The 21069-nt window shown below is 33.4% G+C and overlaps 3 protein-coding genes across 3 annotated transcripts in view; all 3 read right to left on the reverse strand.

The window, feature by feature from the left end:
* HELRODRAFT_183716 (hypothetical protein) lies at positions 1-903 on the reverse strand (the record flags this gene model as incomplete). Its single annotated transcript, XM_009013304.1, has 1 exon — positions 1-903. One exon carries the CDS (start codon positions 901-903, stop codon positions 1-3), a length of 903 nt encoding a protein of 300 aa, XP_009011552.1.
* Positions 904-1354: 451 nt separating this feature from the next.
* Positions 1355-4024, reverse strand: HELRODRAFT_183717 (hypothetical protein; the record flags this gene model as incomplete). Its single annotated transcript, XM_009013305.1, has 1 exon — positions 1355-4024. The coding sequence occupies one exon, from the start codon at positions 4022-4024 to the stop codon at positions 1355-1357; it is 2670 nt and encodes an 889-aa protein (XP_009011553.1).
* An 11547-nt stretch (positions 4025-15571) lies between these two features.
* The window catches only part of HELRODRAFT_186277 (hypothetical protein), a 19742-nt gene continuing 14244 nt past the window's right edge, over positions 15572-21069 (reverse strand). Inside the window, exons 11-13 of the mRNA XM_009013306.1 lie at positions 19216-19290; positions 17223-17303; positions 15572-16478 (exon numbers count right to left, since the gene is read on the reverse strand). Of these exons, the coding sequence (XP_009011554.1) occupies positions 16326-16478; positions 17223-17303; positions 19216-19290 (309 nt within the window). The 3' untranslated portion in view covers positions 15572-16325. The remainder of the gene's footprint in view (positions 16479-17222; positions 17304-19215; positions 19291-21069) is intronic.

Consider the following 21069-nt stretch of genomic DNA (forward strand, 5'->3'; position numbering starts at 1 on the left):
TCAACCTGTTTTGTTCTCAGCGATATTTTCACTGTTTGCAATTTTTAAAAAAATTTTACTTCTGCCTTTACTTCCATTTGTCACTTCTTGACCAAATTCTCTTTCGGCTCTTTTTCTCTGCAACACCATGGATCGTTCCAGGAATTCTAACATGGATACGACAGCTCCGGTTAAGGAAAGAGGATACTGAGCCCTCAGGAAAACATTCCTGGCTTCCCTAAAGGACATTCTGTCAACGCTGATGAAATGTTGAAGAGCTGCAAGAACGCTGAGTGTGTCGTTGGTAGTCGTTGTGGTAGCTGCTCTCTGCGACTGGTTGTTGTTTTTGTTGGTGGGTTTTGTTTTGGTTGTGGTGCTTTTGTCTTTATATTCCTGGTTGAGATGATTGTTGTGGCTTTTGTTGGAGTTGGATTGTGTTTCTCGGTCAGTTGTTTTTAAATTGGATTTGTTTGTCGTTGCTGCTGTTGGTAGCGGTGGTGGTAGTGGCGAAACCGTAATGTCGTCCTCGAAGGCTTCGTTCACATACTCGTTGTTTTTTTTATGCTTTCCTTCCAATTGGGAACCTTCTTGAGTGCTACTGGTTCCGAATGATTCATTTTTATCGCTGCTGTGCTTGGTCAAAGAACCACCATCATCATCAGTCTTATCACTGTCGTTATCACGAGAATGACGATGAGAATGATGATGAGGTGGATGATGAGGATGATGAAGAGGAGGATTGTAGAAGATGGAGTTCTCGACGATAGGAATGGCGCTGACGATCATCACTCGCCGACCGACTCGTCGGAAACCGTCGATAAATCGGTTCAACTCGGGAAAACAAGACAGAACTTCCAGCAAACTGGAACCTTTGTTGATGACGACGATGAAGATGACGACGACAACGACGATGATGATGATCATGATGATGTCGACGACGTAAATTATGATAGCGGTTAAAATGATGATGATGATAACAATGAGATGATGATGTTGACGATTAAACAGAGCCAAACATAATAAGAAATGTTTTTAAATTATAAACTTGAGGTGATAATTTAAGGACACGATAAAAATAATTTTTTATTTTTCAAATTTTCCTCCCGTCTCACTCATAATTCTCAATTCAACTGATTTTGAAAAAAAATTACAACGAACAATCATGCTTACATACTGCACAACTCAATTTTAAATAGAGCCCACAATAAAATTTCAAATTGTAAGAGAATCACTCTGCTGAGCTAAAAAAAATTGTTGTCTAAAAAAATTTAATGCAGACACAGATAAAAACACACACAAGCATACAAACAAACAAAAACGACAGATAGACAAACAAACAAACAAACCAACCAACAAACAGACAAAAATTAATCAATCAAACAAACAAATCAACAAACAAACGAAAACCGGTAAGGTTGAGTCTGAGAGCAGATCTATTGTGTTTATCATGGGAGGCATCACAAACGCAGGGGACCATGGGGATGGCATGGTCCATATCACATTCAGGATGGGTATATCCAGATGGCGTTGCTGGTCTTTCAGAGGTGGGGTTGCCGTTATTTTTGTTGTTGTTGTTGTGTTGTTTGTTTTTGTTTTTGTGGTGGCTTTCTGGGTGCAATGTGCTGCTGCTGTGGTTGTTGTTTAGCGATGCAGATCTGGGCTCGTTTCTGTTGCTTTGGAAGTCATACCAGTGGGTGCCTGTCGACTGTTTTCGTTTGTGGTTGCTGTTGCTGTTAATGTTATGGTTGTTGCTGTTGTTTGCGTGGCCATTGTGCTGGTCGTTGTAGTTGTTAGGGCTCTCACGGACTTCAGCGCGGTTCATATCGTTGGCGGTTTTGTTGTCACTGTTTAATGTATTATTAAACTTGTTGTTGTTGTTTTTGATGATGACGTCATCGTGACAGCATAGTATGACGAGACCAGTCACGGAAAGTTGGCAGAGGAGTTGACCGTTCGAGGCGCAGTAACGATCACCGATGCACAGGTAGTCTGTCAGGTGCCAGCACTGCTGATGCAGTGGCTGCAAAAGTGGTTGAGGTGGTGACTGCTTTTGCTGTTGTTTTTGCGATGTGTTTGAAGATGCTGCATTACATATATCTACAACATTATCATACAAATCGCCAGCAAGTGAAGTCGCGTTCTTGTCAATACTTCCAGCTGCTTCGTTGTTGTTTTCGTTGGTGTAGTAATATTTTTTGAGTTGATTTGTTGTTGTGAGTGAAGTCGTAAAAATAAACGGAGCAGATGACGACGATGATGACCTTTTACCACCGTTGTGGTTGTTGTTGTTGTGGTTGTTGTTGTTGTCCTGATAGCTGTTGCTATCAACATTTTCATCCCCATTCAAATTTGAATCTGATTGGAAGTTTGTTTTCAAACTAGAAACACGAGACTTGTTGTGCAAAATCTTGTTCATGACGATCAACTTTGAAATTCTTCTAAAACTCGGAACAAAACAATTGCAACATGAAAAACAGTTTGTTGTTGTTGTTGTATTTGTTGTTGTGTTTGTTGCCGTTGGGACGTCATTTTGATTTTGTTGTTCAGGATTTGTCGCTGAGAAGATAGCATCGCACTTTTTTCTTTGGTATTCTTCGTAACTCTGTTGCAGTATTATTATGCTGTCGTCTACTTTGTTGTTGGGCACGTTTTTGTTGTCGACTGTGGTGCTGTTGTTGTCCGTTGCGGCGAACAACTTATCGAGTTTGTTGTGGATGTTGTTGTTGTTGTGGATGTTGTTTTGGTTGTTGTGGTTGTGGATGTTGTTGTGGTTGTTGTTGTGGTTGTTGTTGTAATTGTTGTTGTTGTTGTTTTGGATGTTGTTGAGGATGTTGTTGTGGTTGTTGTTGTTGAGGATGTTGTTGTTGTGGTTGTTGTTGTTGTTGGTACTGAAAGCTGATTCGAAGCGCTGGTTGATGCTGTTGTTGGTGCAGTTGAAAAAGTTGTTCACCAAATCAGCACACGATTGAATGTTGATGTTGTTGGTATTGAGTGCTTCGATGTTATTATTCAAAGTGTTGTTGTTGTTGTTACTACTGATGTTGTCATTGTTAGAAATAATGTTGTTGTTGTTGTTGTTATTGTTGTTGTTGTTATTGTTGTTGTGGCTGTTGGAAGAATGCACAATTTTGTTGTTGCCATTTTTACTATCATAAATGTTGTAGTTGTTCTCATCTTTCGATGTAACATTTGGCAGCTGGCTAACGCTGTACAAATCGAACTGTTCATCACTAATCTTTTCATAAACGATGTTTTTACTGCTGATGTTGTTATAATTATCGTTGTTCTTCTTAGAGAATTTTTGTGATTTATCAGTGTTAGCGTAAAATATGATTTCGTTGTTGGTCGTTTTGTTGCCTGAGCTATAATCTTCGTTGTCTGAGATACAATCTTCAAGATCATTGCCGTTGTAACCGCTCACTGAGTGATATTCATCCTTATCGCTATCGTCATCTTTATTTTCTTCCTGATTCGTTTTGTTGTCGTCTTCATTGTTATCATCATCCAATAAAATTTTCTCATCACCAGTTCTGTCCTTATTGTTGCTAATTTTAATGTCATCATCATCGTCGTCGTCATTATCTTCTTCCTCATCATCAACAGCATCAGTTTTATTATCCTTTTCGGTGGATCGATGTACGTTTCTTTCATTATTTCTTTCATCGTCGTTATTTAACTTTTCTTTGAGGTCATCATCGTCATCATAGTAATCGTCTGCAAAAATAATGACATCATCATCGTCATTCTTAACACTATCTTCACCCTTTTCAACATCGCCATTATCTTCATCGGAAGAAACTTCAGCTAAATAATGCGAAAGCGAAAGTGTGCTTGAGTAAATCTCTGAGACAGTTTCGAAATCTTTTACACTGCGTTTTGGGTTTTTCCAGTGTTTTGATATTTGTTTCGCTTTAGGATCAGCTGTTTGCGGCTTGGTTTCGCTTTTGTAGGCCCATCTTTCGACAACTGGTGGAGAAGTTTTTATGCTATTTTTAGATCTCTGTGCGTTGGACGTGGAAATTTTTAAGTTGGTTTCATTTTCCATTTTAGTCTCAACATTGTTGGCTGGTGATGGTTTTGTTTAATTTTTTGGAATATTTTGAGGAGAAAAGTAGAAAAAAAATGAATGATGGCATGTACTGTCATAAAGTTGATGTTGCTGATGAAAGGACTGATGATGCTGAGTGAGTCATCGTTGGCGGTTGAGTTACTGTTGATGTTGTTGGCGATGGGGAAATTGTTGTTGTTGATGTTGTTGTAGTTGTAAATGTTGTTGTTGCTGATATTTTAAAGCTGTTGACGTTTCTTGGTTTTTATAAATTGTTGCCAGTGTTACTGTTGCAGTTACAATCGTTTTCAATGGAGTTGCGTTACACAATTTTTGTTATATATAGCGTTATATAAGTAGTTTTTTGCTGCGATTGTTGATGCTATATACTTTGATGTTATTGTTATTGCTGGTTTTGTTGACGCTTTTTTGGTTGATTTTAATTCTGCTGCTGAAGATTTCCTCAAATACGTTGAAACAACATCCGATCGAAACGTTCTCAACCATTTCATACGCCTTATGTTTCATATTCGTAAACGGTTCTTTACTGTAACGAAATTTAAGGCCACGCAATTAAATGCAATCAAGTTTGACTCATTCCTGGATTCTCAACTAAACAAATTCGCCTACATGCAACTCTTTTAACGAAAAACTAACTAACTATCCATCACAATTTGGTCAAATATAATAGTCACAATAATAGTAGAAAAATTTTTTCCAGAGATAAAATCAATAATCTAAGATAGCCAGTTGTGCTGAAACGCCGTTAAACTGCACAAACAAACAAACAATTAAATGCTGTCGTTGTAGCATGTGGAATGTGAATATTGAAGAATGGTATGAGATGTTTTTTTTCTCTAGACGCTGTTAGGTTATGTAGTTTAATATATTACATAAAATACTATAAATGCCCACGTTGCTATTACTACTATTTTTACAGTTACCAATACATTTTATTGTTACCGAAATAATCGAATTGGCAATTACGCAATTTATTTTTTATGTGAAATTAATAAAATAGACGCAAATTTGAAAAAAAAAAACAGGTGAATGAATTTTATGAATTTTATTCATTTTTTGAGAATTTTAAGGAACAAAATTATATTTTAAAAATAATTTATTTTTTTAATGTCCGTTTTACTTTTTAATTTTCAACTGAAAATTTTTTTAGAAAAATTTCTAGCCTCACTGCCTGGTGGTGTTTCAAAATTTGCTTGTCTTCCGTTAAAATTGTGAACTATTTTTAAAAAAATGACAATTTCCTTTCAGTTTCTTCAAAATTGGAAATTTTTTCTTGATTAAGTCCTGTCTCTGCAATAGTTTCTGGGATGCTTCTGCCAAAATTGTTGATGAAATTAAAATAACCACAAGGGATTATGTAAACGTTGAATGTGTTTTTCATCATCTTATTGATGATAATTTGGACTTTTTGTAGGTTTCATAGATGTTAATATTTCATTAATACATTGGGATACGTTTAGCATCTAACGATCCATTAATATATTTGTTTCGTTATGTTGTTTGTTATATTCAATTCAATAATGGAAAAGTTGTGTTTTTTTAATTATTAATTAATTTATTCATTAAATTATGTATATAAATATATATTAATTAATTTATTTATTTATTAGCAATTTTTGTGATTGTTGTTAAGCTGTTCGTGATTCCAACAACAGCAAAATATAAAAAAAAACAACAGCCAGAGATCATTGAAATAACTTGTATTCCCATCAACCCCTGCCTCATCAGTTCGTTATCCAAACAACATCACGTAATTTCATTAAAATCTGAATTATTAAAAAATTTATTTAATAAACAAAATTTAATAAAACATAAAGATTTAGTGAAGACAATGATTTACAATGCAATTAACTTAGCTTAGCTTAGCTTCTCAATATTGAGCGTCTCTACGATGAAAAAAATATATATATATTCTCGTTATACAACCCGGCCAAACAATTATTACGTACCTCTATCTATACCTGTAACAATACATTTGCTTGAGATACTATATCAATGCATGTCGGTGATGATGAAGATGATGACGGTGGCGATGGTGATGAAGAAGATGGTGATGAAGATGGTGATGATGAAGATGATGGTGGTGATGAAGATGGTGATGATGAAGATGATGGTGGTGATGAAGATGATGGTGATAAAGATGGTGGTGATGAAAAAGATGATGGTGATGAAGAAGATGGTGATGAAGAAGATGATGATGAAGATGATGGTGATAAAGATGATGGTGATAAAGCTGATGGTGGTGATGAAGAGGATGGTGATAAAAATGATGGTGATGAAGAAGATGATGGTGATGAAGTTGATGGTGATGAATATGTTGGGATTTGAAGATTCTACAAAGAAACACCATTCCATTTGATGGTGAGTTTAATCAGCTAATAGAAAATTTTGGTAAGAACTGAACTAGTCATAAATAAAGAATGTAAAGCATTTGCTTGTCATGTGGCGCAAGCTGACTCTGGGGCGGGTGCCATAGTTCATTGTTTCTAATCTTATAATTTGTATATTTTTTAGTCTTAATTTTTTCATTCTATAAAAAGATGTTATTGTTCCATTATTTGATAAATGATTTCTTTAGTATTAATAAATCAGGAACAATTGGAATGAATAATAAGTATCATCATTCATAAAGTCATCATCGTCAATCAAAATGATCGTAATAACATTCCTTAACATTCCTATTTTACTTTTATTAGTTGTTTTGTTCTGTCTCAGTCACTATCTTTGGCGAGTTAGCTCAGACAGTAGAAGTGCCATATTTTGCATTGTACGAACACGCCGTTAACTGATTCAAATGCTATCTGTCCGAAACTCAAAGACTCTCATACGCCATGTGCTTATGATGTAGCTGCTGCGCGTGTGTACGAAATGTGTGTATGTGTGTGTGTGTGTGTGTGCGTGTGTGTGTGTGTGTGTGTGTGCGTGTGTGTAAGTGTGTTGTGTTGTGTGTTGTGATGTTGTGTTGTGTGGTGTTGTGTTGTGTGAATGTTTACAGACCTCCATGTGCCATTAAAATTTTGCTATAATATGTGTAGGGTGATTTATAGATATAGGTAAGCAATTTTGTCAGCGTTTGACAGAGTTGCGAGTTAAAAAAAACAATACAAAAGCCTCTTGTCATAATCAGAAAATCATCATTTTCATTATAATCATTATCATCATAACAATCACCATCATTACCACATCACAATCATCATCACCACCATATCATCCTTGTCATCGTCGTCATCACCTTTCCAAGTGTTTATAGTTCAGGTGAACAACATCTCAAAAGAAGTCTCCGAAAGGTAGAATGAGTGGATTAATAATATGATTATAGTTTTATTATTAATTTTATTATTAATTTTATTATTTATTCTTATTTGTTAGTGTTATTATTGCTATTATTAACACTAACACTGATATTAATAAATTTAACTTATTTAAAACAATATTTTCCGAACAGTTTACAGACTCAAGGGAATAATAGTAGCATTGAAGTAGTAGCAGTAGAAAAAGTAGCAGCAGCAGCAGTAGTAGTAGCAGTAGCAGTAGTAATAGAAGTAGTAGTAGTTTTAGTAGCAGTAGTAGTGATAGCAGTAGTTGTTGTTGTTGTTTATCATCATCATCACTCTTTAATCATCATCATTACTTCATTTTTATCATCATCACGTCATCTTCATCATCTGCTTCTTCATCACTTCTTAATCAATATCATCACTTTCCTATCATCATCGTCATCGTTGTCGTCATCTCGGTCGAAACACACCTGTAGTAGCTAGTGACATGGATCCACTTATTAAATGAACGCTGGCAGCTAATGTAGGCTTCCAACTAAATGCATTGCAATAATAATAATTATACACAAACATTCATCATGTCATCCATCCGTCCGTCCATCTATCATTTCATTTCTTTATTTGTACCTTCGTTCTTTCATTCTTCATTTGTTTAATTGTTTATTCGTTTGTTCGTTCATTCAATCATTCGTTTAAACATTCATTTATTTTTTCATTAATTAGCCATCTTTCCACTCATTAACCAATACATCAATTTTTTATTTATAATACCTAACCATTCTCTATTTATTTGACGATCTATTCAACTCTGTATCCATCCATTCATCTATCCAACCATCCATCCATTCACCCAATAATCCATCCACTAATCCATCAATTCATCCTTCCATTCGTTTATCTAAAAATCTAATCAGCCAGTTACTTTCCCATCTTATTTCCACTTAACAATCAAAGTGTATTTCATCTAGTCATATACCACATCCTTCAACCCGTGCATTTACAATGGAAATACATCTTTCATTTTTATAGCAGTGAAAATATAGAATAATAAAATCATAATTTGCCCCATCGTATTCTTCTCGTCATAAGTTCTTCTTGGAAACAAAACAACATACTTTATATGCAAAACACTTGCTCTTGTAGACGAATATTAATAGCTGACGATTATATAATAATCCAAATACTAGCCGATCAATCTTGAGTTTGTGTTTTATAGTTCAATTCCTGGAAAATAATGTCATCCAGTCAAGAACCGTCTATTTTGACAACCTATCTAGTAGCGTTTTATCTTTTTAATTATTTTCATTCGATAATCAATTGTTTGAAAATGACCTTTATATATGAGTTTAACCAACGGTGGACTTAGTGTGGAGGGTATTTTGTTGCAATTTCGTAAAAATATTTAACGAACATGTATGGTTTATTGACTTTTTAAACATTAAAACACAGTTTTATACATAAAGACATCGTTTCAAATGGAAAAATTGGCGAAATATTGATTGTTTGAGAGAAAGAAAAGGTCGTCCAGTAATTCCAGTTTCTGACCCTTTCCCATTCTGGCTTCGCCTTTTACTTCACACAACACAAAATGAATAACTAGATTGAAATGAGGCACGACTACATATAATTTTGTCTAGTTCAGATAAACAAACGAACCTATTCTTTTCATTCAAATAGGAATAGTTTTATTCTTAAGTCATTTTTTGCTATCTAGATTGGATGTTGGCTAATAAGATTCAAAAAGTTAATTATAAAACTATATTATCCTTATTTCTATGCGTTATTTAATTTCAGTTTGTGGAGACTTGCCTAAATATGACGTAGTAACTATGTGTGCGGAGTGTTTGTTATTCTTGGAAAGAAGTATCAAATAATGATATTTTTATTATTATTATTATTATCCAGGTAAATTATACGATTTCGAATGCAACAATTCCAAAGCTAAAGATTTGCTGCTCAACAAATTACAAGGCATTTTGTCAACGATTTCAAGTCTGGACACCACAGCCCAGTGGAAACTTTTAATTTTACGTCGTTTTATCCCAGCTCAAGTAGCCTTCGAACTACGTATTTACGATATATCACTGTCATGGATTGCCAGCAAGTTGGATCCATTGATTAACGATGCCGTTAGAACTTGGCTGGCTTTACCGATAAGCAGCTGTCTATCTGAGATTCTTTCACTGCCGTACAAATTGGGAGGTCTGAACATCAGATCCCTGAAACATTATGCTGAATCATTGAGAGTGAAGCTTCGCAACTACCTTAAATCTAACGGTAACGAAGAAATGAAAAGTCTGTGGAGCGAGTCATTTAATGACTACACAAAAATAGACAACTTGCAAGAAACGGTGTTCGACCATTTATCATCACTAAGCTCCCAAAGAATAGTGTTGAAGACAGTGAGGGAAAACATCAAATCAGATCAAATAGTTCGCTGGTCAAGGTCTACGGCCACACTGTCAGAGGTTATTTATAAGTTTATTAGGAAAAGTATCATTCAACAACTTCCAACAAACTCCAACCTAGCAAGATGGGGCAAAACGTCTAAACCACAATGTCCACTATGTGACGCTTATCAGACAAACAAGCATGTTTTGTCCAATTGTAGCTCCGTTGCAGCTTTGAAAAGATATTCAGATCGTCACAACAAAATTCTCTCAATAGTTTTAGAAAATATAGTTTGGAAGTCTCGTTGTTTGCCGATCTGGAGTGTGAAGATTTTCGTCCATTATCAACGCTGTTTAAATCTCTGCGTACTGATATAGCACTGGTCCGCGACGACACGATCGAGATTTTAGAACTAACGATATGCCACGAAACAAATTTAAAAAAATCTAAAGAATACAAAATTGAAAAGTACTCTTAAGCCCTTCAACTTAATTTAAAGAGTGAATACACTAATTTTAAACTTTCAATTAAAACATTTGAAATTTCTACAATGGGTTTTTACAATACTTTTAATTTATCGCTGGTCAACTTAATTTGGTCGAACGATTTTGGAAACAATTTAATAAACTCTGTGTTATCATCATCTTACTCAATATATTGTGATAGGAACAATGAATGAACCTTATTTTTATTGGCTATAATCCTCTATTTGTACTCATTTTTGTCGGGTGATGAGCAAATTAAACTAACAGCTTATTAATTTAAATACTTTATTATATTAAACATTATTTTATATCTATCTTTACATTCATTTTGTGATATTTGATAAAATAAAAGCAGTGTTCCCATTATTGTTATTATTGTTATTATTATTATTATTATTACTAGTATTATTATTAGCAGTGGCAGTTGTAAGGGAACCAGTCAACCAGTCAAGGAATCAGTAAACCCAACACCAGGAAAAAATGAGGGGAGAGGTTTTTTGGCACCCCATCAATGAATTGTAAAACTTTGGCCCTCCTGCCAACGTTATCTGGATCTTTGTCATCATTTTCCTCATCTTCATTCACCACTACTGTTTACTGTTTTAAAAGAGCAACAATTTGTTTGTACTAAAATATAATTTCAAAAAATTATTTTGCGTAGGTATGAGTTGAGCACGTGTATGTGTGTTATGAGGTTTGTCTGTACGTATGTATTTCTGCATGTGTGTTTGTACACATGTTTGTGTGTGTGTGTTTACATGTAAGATTTGTGTGTGTGTTTATGTGTATGTTACTAAACTAGCACTGCTCATTGAACATTAGCATTGTGACTTTGTAATCTAGCCAGGTTACTCCTACCTTATATACCCTCTACATTATTGTTTAGTTTTAACAAAGACTTGTTCCAATAATAAGTTCGAATTTAGCTATTTTAATGAAATTGTAGAAAAAAAGAGTGTAGAAATTAACTTAATAATAAAAGATTACAAATCGTGTGTCTTGTTTTTGTTTTGAATGTTGGTTCTACTTCAAAACACGAAATTTGTTAAATAAATCTATGGCAGCTTTCAAATGCTGCTTAATAACAACATCACCGTCAACAATGAAACTTATTCACTTGGAGATTTTCATACAGCTTGACTGCTAATATAAAAATTCATTTTTTTCTGAAAACTTTTATATAAAAAAAATTTGACGAGACTAAACCGATACATCAAAATGCAAGCTTCAAGAATAAAACTGCCAGTTGGTGAACAAATATGATGAAAATAAAGATTTGAAAAACTATTCCCCAAAACATTTGAAAAAAAAAATTGATTCTTCGTCGTCAAATTGTAATTGTTTTTATCTGTCTGTGAATGTGTGTGTGTCACCCATAGATGTCTAGATGTATTATAATAACAGCCTGGTCGAAGCTACTTCGAGAAATCTATGGTATCATCATGAAGGTACGTTGAAAATGACGCGTCTAATTCACATCCGCGTCTGCTTGTGTGTGTGTTTAGCTAAAAAAGACACATAAACAACATATATACATTGTATATGTGCATCTGAGACCATACGCAAACACATGTTTGTGTATGTATGCATCACATTGTATTATATCATACGTCATGTTATGTGAATCATATGATTTATGTATCGTTTCGTATTGTATTTGAATCAGGAGACACGTGTGTATCTAAGACAACGGGCATACATAGGAATGAGTGAGCGAATGAATGAGATGAGATGATTAAGTACATCAGTGTTTCAAATTATTTTTTTAATTGTCCGTCGAACAATGGTTGGCATCACGCAAATTCAAATTTGGATTCATTGTAGACAATGTAGGTGTATTGTATATACATGTGTGTGTGTGTGTGTGTGTGTGTGTGTGTGTGTGTGTGTGTGCGCGCATACATATATGAAAAAATCTTGTGTTGATAACGAGACGGATGTATTCTTATTATACTGACTTTTTCTATCAAAACTCGAATTGTATAATTAAAGAGAAATTTTAAATTAATGAAGGAGAGATCAAAGTTGTCATTTTGAAATGCTTGTCTAGAACCTATAATTACACTATTGATAAACAACAGGTTAAAAGTAACTGAAGTTAAAACACAATAAATATTGTCACAAAACTTTATATCATTTGATCAAGTTTGAGAAAATTAACGAGCATTGAAAATTTTTAAAAATATAATTGCATAACGCACAGTGGTAATGTACCTGCTCATGCAGCAGGGCTTCTATAAAATTACATCAACTCAACATCAACTCATTCCATGAGTCGTTTCAAAAAAGCCAAAATAGTGCTTGGATGGTTCACTTGCACCTAATATCGCGGTTGACCGTTCAACACAAAATTAAACCAGAGCACGCCAGAAACAAATTACTGCTTGGAAACTTTCCAATTGATATAAATTAAATCAATTAAATTTATTTTAATTTTCGTCACAATTGTTAATCGTCAATTTTAAACCACTAAACATTTTTTTTACATCAGCTTGATATTTTAATCCCTCTCGCAGTGTCATGTTTCAAATTTTGTCAGTGGATAAAAAATACGGCACGCACCATCGTAACATAACCACCATCGGCATCGTTTTCACTACCTACCAGGATCCTTCCCTGCAGTATTTTCGTATTTTCTGAAAATCCTTTTAAAAACATTTCCATCAACTCGTAAAGATTGTCTTCTGGAGAACTATTTTATTTTAAATGACCAGTGGCGGATCCAGGAGAGAGCCGGGGGCATTAAACATTTTCAAAATTTTGGCACCTTCGTCAAAATTGTCCAGATCCGCCACTGTGAACAACCATTCCAGTCCCACAAAATTTTCAATATTATTTCATCTCAACTTGTATTGAAGTTTTTTTCGATTTTATTTTGATACCACATCCATATGAGCTTCTTGGATTAAGAAATGTGTCCATAATCATAATATTGTATAATCTTTTGTGAAATGTTCAACTGTATAATAGCCGTCAATATTCTTTCCATAAGTAATAAGTATACCCAGAATCAAACGTTTTATTCGATAGATCTCAAGTGATCCACAGCTTCATAATTTATCGAATTGTTAGTGCCTGTTCTATTTTGTGAACGATCACACACTGATTAATAATTTTAATTTAAATTTAAACAGCTCGTGTTCGCTATCGTAATATGTAGCACAACTTTTGAATTTATGTTGTCTTATTCGTTCAATCACTCAAAATGAAAACAACTTTTTCTGTTTTGTACATGTTTCCTGAAATCTTTTGCAAACATTTTGTATTTCCAATCGGTCGAAATCTCCAAACAACCTTTTCAAATCCATCCAAGTTCCACAAAATGTTTTATATACATTTTACCATTTCTCGTTCATACACGACACGCGCCGGAAAGATATACATTTTCACGCCAGCCAAGTAACTTCATCAAGTGAGTGAAAATAAAAAAGTTTTCAATTTTTGAACTCTTTTTCCGCCGACTGTCACCATCCCCAACATCTGAAGCCACATTTAAAATACAACCGTTGCTAATATTTACAATATATTTTTGCACCCTTTTTCAGAAGAACGTAACCATTTTCGAGTCTCTAAAACACCAAAAAATGTTCAATTATTCACTCATCTTCATCGTATATTTAAATGTTGTCTTCTAAAAAAAAATTCAACCTAACGATTCAATACGAAACGAAACGAGATAACTACCGAGCAGTCGACTTAAATTGCTTCTACGCTACGTAAACCACTAAAAAATTTAACATGTTTTGGTATTGAGTGACGTTTTAACATAGTTTGATGAACTCAACTCAAGATAAACAACCTTGATTTTCGGTAAGAATTATTGAGACCAAGTTAATTATTGATTGAAAAATAATTATTCAAGCAGTCGAATATTTTTTTTGCAGAAATTTCAAGTATTTAAAGAATGATTAAAAAGTTGACAAACTAAATAAAAATCAAGTTACATTCAACAAATTCTTTTAAGTTACTTCAAAATTTTCTTTTCAAAACTTAAATAAAATAATCTAACCAAAATATCTAATAAAACAAAATACGGATTATTTTTAAAATTCTAAACGTAGTCATTATATGATTTCTATTAAAGTTGTATAATTTCACTTAATTAACATAATAATTAGGAAATTTAGTGTTCATATATAATATTTTGAACTATAACAAAACAATATCGACATATGATTCATAAAAACGAAGTCAATGGGGAAATAACGCAATTCCAAATAAATAGAATGTTTTTATATTAAAATAAATCATTAAGCAATTTTAGATTAATTAAATAAACATGAATAGCAAAGTAAGAAAATGAAAAACAGAAAAACGCAAGTAGTTTTGAAAATATTTAAAAAAAATACAAGAATATTTTCTGTAGAGCAGTTAACGTTATTAGCAGCAGCAGTTTTTGAAACTCTTACAAAAATTTGTTTCTATGAAACTTAAATTAAATTACTTCAATAACTTCGCAGAAGTTTCTCTTCACACCTCACCATAAAACTAGTCTTTCAAATTGATAGGTGTTTAAATCGGTTCACCACTCACGAAGATTTTCTTCAAAGTCCACCTATCATTTCACATGATGCAGAGAAAGCATGTCAACATCTCGAGACTTGTTTCGACCGCCTCAGCAATACGGCAAGTACGATACACAACCCATTATATATCATAAAGAACGGAACACATGATTTAAAATTAAATCGATTTATGATATAAATTTCTCCAACAGTCTGCCTTATTTCCGGCTCATGGAGAGGAAAGGTTTGTACCAGTGTACTTAAATTGTACCAATGTACTACTATTGTACCAATGTATCAATAAGTATGAGTTTGTAACCAACGAATGCTGCTGCTAACAAAATTAACTGGGCTCGCGGCTGACAGACAGACTGACCTTGAGCCAAAGTTTCCTTTTGCCCTGGGTCGACAGCCAGTAAAAAACAATTTCTAACGAATCCCCTGCCGAGATCGAGTTCCTTCTGAAAACTGAAACGTTCCTAACTCGAAACGGTTGTTTGCGCATTTTAATGTAAAACATTTCGCGTAATTTGAGCTTTTTTATAAAAATATCATTTTCCAAATTTTCATTAAACGGTTTACGGGCCGTAACATGGCATGTTTCTTTCTTGCGGTTGCTATCAGCTTTACAAAAATATGAAGAATCAACATTCTCGTGGCGAACAGCTTTTGAATTCTTCACAGACTGAAAACGTTTCAAAGCGGGCCGAGTGTTGACCATTTTGTCGGCGGAACAAATTGATAAAATGGCTAGCACCTGTTTAACATCGATCTGGCAGAGGAAGCGCATGTACAGAAAACAAATGAAGTTGCTATATATAAGAAAATTAAATAAAAACATCATATACATATAAATATCAATCAATAAAATCGAGTAGTTTCTTAAATAGTTGCTTACAATTAATTGATAGTTCATGAAATTATACTCTGCAGCTACGATTAAAGCGTTACTATTCAGGTAAAACATAATTCTAATTAGAAATCTATTACATAGAAATAGAGCTAAATTATCAACCGTTGAGTTGCTATAAACACCTTTACCAATGAAACTTTCACAAGAAATATTTCTTAATAAAAGGTATTCCAGACTAATATTATCCTCACGATATATTCTAATTAACATTTTACTCTTATTGCTTATAAATTCATTATACCAATTACAAACGATCAAATATGAAAAGAAATCATAAATATGATTGGAAATAATTTTTAGACGAATCAATGTTTCTTTACAAACTAATTTTTCCGACAAAATTTTGTTCGAGAATTCACCAGCTCGAACGTTCTGGAGCACACCACAGCGCCTGCTACATGTCAACTGGTCATCAGTGCAAGAGTCAGATGAAGAGACAGAAGGAAGATGGCGAGACAGAATGAAAGAAAAATTGATGAGAAGTATGAAAAGCAATCGAGAGCAAGAATGATAACAAAATGGCGGCAAACAGCAACATCGTATCACCGGAAAACAACCACAAACGACACGATCCAATACATTCAACATGCTTTCCAAGACTCCGTAACAAGGTAACGACGAAGATGATAAGAAAGAGAGATAAGAACGAAAGAGAAAGAGAGAGAAATGACCAGGGGTGATTTCGCTGTGGTGGCCCAGTAGTCCTCACTTGTAGGGGATGAGTTTGGAGGTGGGAGGACGCTCGTACAGAGCATAATTCAAATTGTAATTCTTCATCTCGCATGCCTGGTGCTCTGTGCGTCTGAATGGCTTCACTGGACCATCCATCTTCAGGCAAAGCTTGTAAGCTGGCGATGCCTGTCGGTGTTGGTGGTTATTTTAGTGTTCAGATTGTCTATGTTGAGTTGAGGTCTATGTTTACCACTCTTACATTGATGTAGACGTGTTTTTATACGTTGATTAGGTCTCTCAAGCTAAGTTTGACATAATTGTTATTCTTTGTAATATTTAACTTCGCACTAAAGTTTTAATTAAACGAATTTCAACCGCAACAATGTCGTACCGTGATTTTGTAAAACCATCATACCATCAACAAACCGGGACCTAAAGTTGATAAGATTAATAAATTTCTATATAGTACAAAGTCAAAAAAGCAAATAAAATCGGTTACAGGTCAAGAGAACCAAAGATCAAGAATAACAATATAGAGACAGTGAGCCGAGTTGAAGTGTCATCATTTGTTGCCCCCGTCTCCACTTATATATATATACTTTATTAACATCATTATCATCATCATCACCAGTTTTATTATTACATTTTAATGTTTTGGAAACCACAAATCCTAGCGTAGCAAAACCACAACATTATTTAAATCAACAATTACATCACAAAATCAAGAAACCACAACTACAACAACAATAACAACAACCACAACTACAATAACAACCACAACAACCACAACTACAACTATAATAACAACCACAACAACAACCACAACTACAACAACAACAACCACAACTACTACAACAACTGCATTAACAACCACAACTACAACAACAACCACAACTACAACAAACAACCACAACAAACAGCCACAACAACCTCATTAGCCATGAGAGTAACAATGAACTTGTTAGGTTGAAAGATATCAGTAACTTTGGTGATCAAATCGTTGTAAGAATCCTGCATATATGTGAGTATATGAAGTGTGTGTGCGTGCGTGCGTGCGTGTGTGTGTTTACGAACGTGTAAAATCATCAAAAAATACATAAACATATATGACTGATGAAATATTGTATATGATGAGATATTGAAAATAATGGCACATAATATAACAATATATAAGACAATATTAATGAATAACTCGAGAACCGTTTTATTGAAATAAATAGGACTGTAACTAAAGAAAAGTTCGAGAGGGTTTAATGTAAGGTCAAAGTTCAGCCAAATATGGCACAATAGTTCATCAAGACACCAAAGTTGAGTTGAATGGATGGACCTAATAAATTAATTCTAAATGTACTAATAAGGTATTCAAGGGAGCATAAGTAAAAATTTAGGTAGCTAAAATTGCTTTTTCATAAAACTGACCATGTATAAAGAATAATTGCTGGTGTAACAAAATATGAATCTGTTTCATCATATATGCAAAATGAGCTTCACTGGTTGCCAGTTTGTTATAGAATCAAATTCAGAATAGCAATGTTTACAAGAGACAGTTTGATGGGGCTTGGTCCTCGATACCTTCAACAGCTGATCGTGCCTGTCCCTACGGCTGCCGGGGGGCGAAAACTCAGATCCTCTGCCAAAAAGAAATTCGTTGTTCCTAGGTTCAGGACAGAAAATTATGGACGGCGTCGTTTCTCCGTGGCTGCAGCGGAGGTTTGGAATAAACTGCCCGATGATGTCGTTGATAGTATGGATGAAAGAGACATGTTCCGAAAACGACTTAAACATCACTTTTATGACCGGCAGCTTCTCTTACAGCGCCTCTGAGTTTTACATAGAGGGGCGCTATATAAATTCTCCATACCATACCATAAAATACAGCAGAGGTAAAATTACTACTAGTGGGTGAAGAAAGTGTTGACCGTATAGATTTAACACAGGCCAGATATTATAAAGGGAATAAAGCTTTACTATTTTAATTAATTTTTACTGATTTTTAATACATGTTCAGTACTTAATAATAGCAAAAACAAAAATAAATAAATAAACGAAATCTACACTTGAAGAATGATGAAAACGCAAAGATAGAGAAAGATGAAATAATCAAAGAGAATAATGAACATTGAAATGTGCCTAGCAATTTTCACCTGGGTTAATTTGAAAAAATACACCTGGGCCAATAAGCAGTTGGTTTGTGTGGAAAATTTCCAATATATATATATATACTAAAATCTATTCATCCATCCATCCATCCATCCATCCATCCCTCCATCCATCCATCCATCCATCCATCTTTTTTTCTCTCTTCGAATTCATCTACCTAATCATCAGATATTTTCAACTATCCCGTACTGATACAAACAATATTTATCCGTCTGTCATCAATGCTATTCATCAAACAAGAGCTCAACTCCAAAATACTAAATCTAAAGTATTAATAATAACAAAACAGTACCGTGGCATAAAACCCAGCCATTACACATTACATAAACCTTTATAACTAATGCATAGGAAGACATAAGCGTTTAAAAAAAACCTATGAAGGTAGATAGATACAGGTGACTGAATGGATTCGTAGCTAAATTGTCAATAGACAGTATTCATTCATTGATAATTACTCAAAATTAATAAACGAAGATACAAAAATTCAAATTTATTATTATGATACTATGATTTAAAAATTGAATATGCTGAAAACAATTATTAAACAGAATATACGACAAAAATAATGATGATAATAATAATATTAATAATGATAATGATGATGAAACAAAACAAGCCGTACTTTAATCCTTAAACACACACACACACACACACACACACACACACACACACACACACACACACAACACACACACACACACACACACACACACACACACGCATACATACATTCACGTACACACACAGAAACACACAGACTAACCCTTGGTACGTTGGTTTCGAAACTGACATACGAAAATTCATCTTCCGGAGTGATGTGGATGGTGAAGTAGCGTCCCTGTCGTTTTGTGGTGATTGTGATTATGACACAAATATATAACACAAATTTATAACACGAATATAACAAAAATATAACTGTGATATAACACAAAAAACAAATAAAGTCACTCGCTGACAAATATTTATTAAAAATTGTGAACAATCTTTGTGAATTGTAGTAAAAGTGTATTTATGTCAACTTTCAGATAACTTTCCATGCAAAAAAATCGCATGCCTTGTTTTGCTACACACTTTCTATTTATTCACGTCACCATACACTGAGTGCCGGGTGATAATTATTCAACATTACATTCCTATTTAAGATATCTCTGAGTGTCCTACTAGCTTGTTTGCTCAAATAAAGATTACTCTTAACTGATATTGAAAGAGGCATTTGAATGAAGGAACTGAGATAACTGCAAAATAATAAATATGAAGTGAAACAAAAAGAAATTCAGGATTATTTGTGAGTAATTCAAATTGTATTCTAAATTAGGGTGCATGTGTTTTTTCTGTGAAATGTAACATCAGTATTACCAGCAACAAAACACAGTGAGACAGCATCAACAACCATCGAAACAAAACTACTGCAACAATAATATTTGAGGAAAGAAAACAACTAAATCAACAACAAATTCAATAAAAAAAACATACAAGTAAAAGAAACAAACAATCTAAACCCATTTTATTATAGAGCATAATGAGTTTAGTGCCACATTATATTGTCAACCAAATTGAAACTTCAGCAGATCACCATCAGTCTGCCTGTGTTTAGATAGTGTATGCCGGTAAAACCACAGACTGTCTTTTATATTGGTTCAGTACGTACGTAAGCATGTAAGTACCTAAGCACATATTACTTTACACATGCAATATGCATAATCAAGCAGTATAAACGTATGTACAAATAATTTGTACAACATAATATACATACAAAATGTATACAACACACGCAGACAGATATATTAAACATATGCTTATCAAACCTTGCCCTATATCATCAACCATCTCTTATCATTATCATTTTAATCATAAATTAATCATTATTACCATACAGTAAAGAAAATAGTCATCAACATCATCATCGTCATGTTCATGAATGTATTATATAATTTAAGACTTCCATTCTTAAATTAAATTGAATTAAATTAAGTTGAGGCCAGGTGGAAAAAATCAATGTGTGTGTATGTATGAGTATCTGTATGTATTTTTTTAAGTATGTATGTGTTCATGTGTGTGCCTACATATATATATATATATATATATATATATATATATATATATATCTATATATATTGTTTGCCCATTTTGCATTAATTAACTTCTTTATAAGACATTCAACGAGGCGGTATTGTTTGAGTTCATATTTATCTAAAACTGGAATAAAGCTAACAGCCCTGTTTCGGCGTAATGCCATCTTCAGAGCCTAAATATTGTTTAAACATATAATTTAATTAAAGTAAATGCCTAATGTAAAATGTGAAAATATAGAAAATAAAATATGTATTAAATTGTGAAATAAATTAACCTTGTTGTAAATATCATAATAACTAAAGTTTATGTAGATTATATAAATAAAATAATGTAATTTAAATAAAATGTTTAGTAAAATAATTAAAATATAGAAATTTTATAAAAGTTTTAACATGGTTGAGAAACGTTAGTGAAAACTAATTACGAATGACATGTGCGCCAGATATATAATATTGCTGTGTATATTGCTGTATATATATATATATATATATATATATATATATATATATATATATATATATATATATATATATATATATATGTG

The sequence above is a fragment of the Helobdella robusta genome, assembly GCF_000326865.2.
Source record: "Helobdella robusta unplaced genomic scaffold HELROscaffold_116, whole genome shotgun sequence".
NCBI classification, from domain to species: Eukaryota; Metazoa; Annelida; class Clitellata; order Rhynchobdellida; family Glossiphoniidae; genus Helobdella; species Helobdella robusta.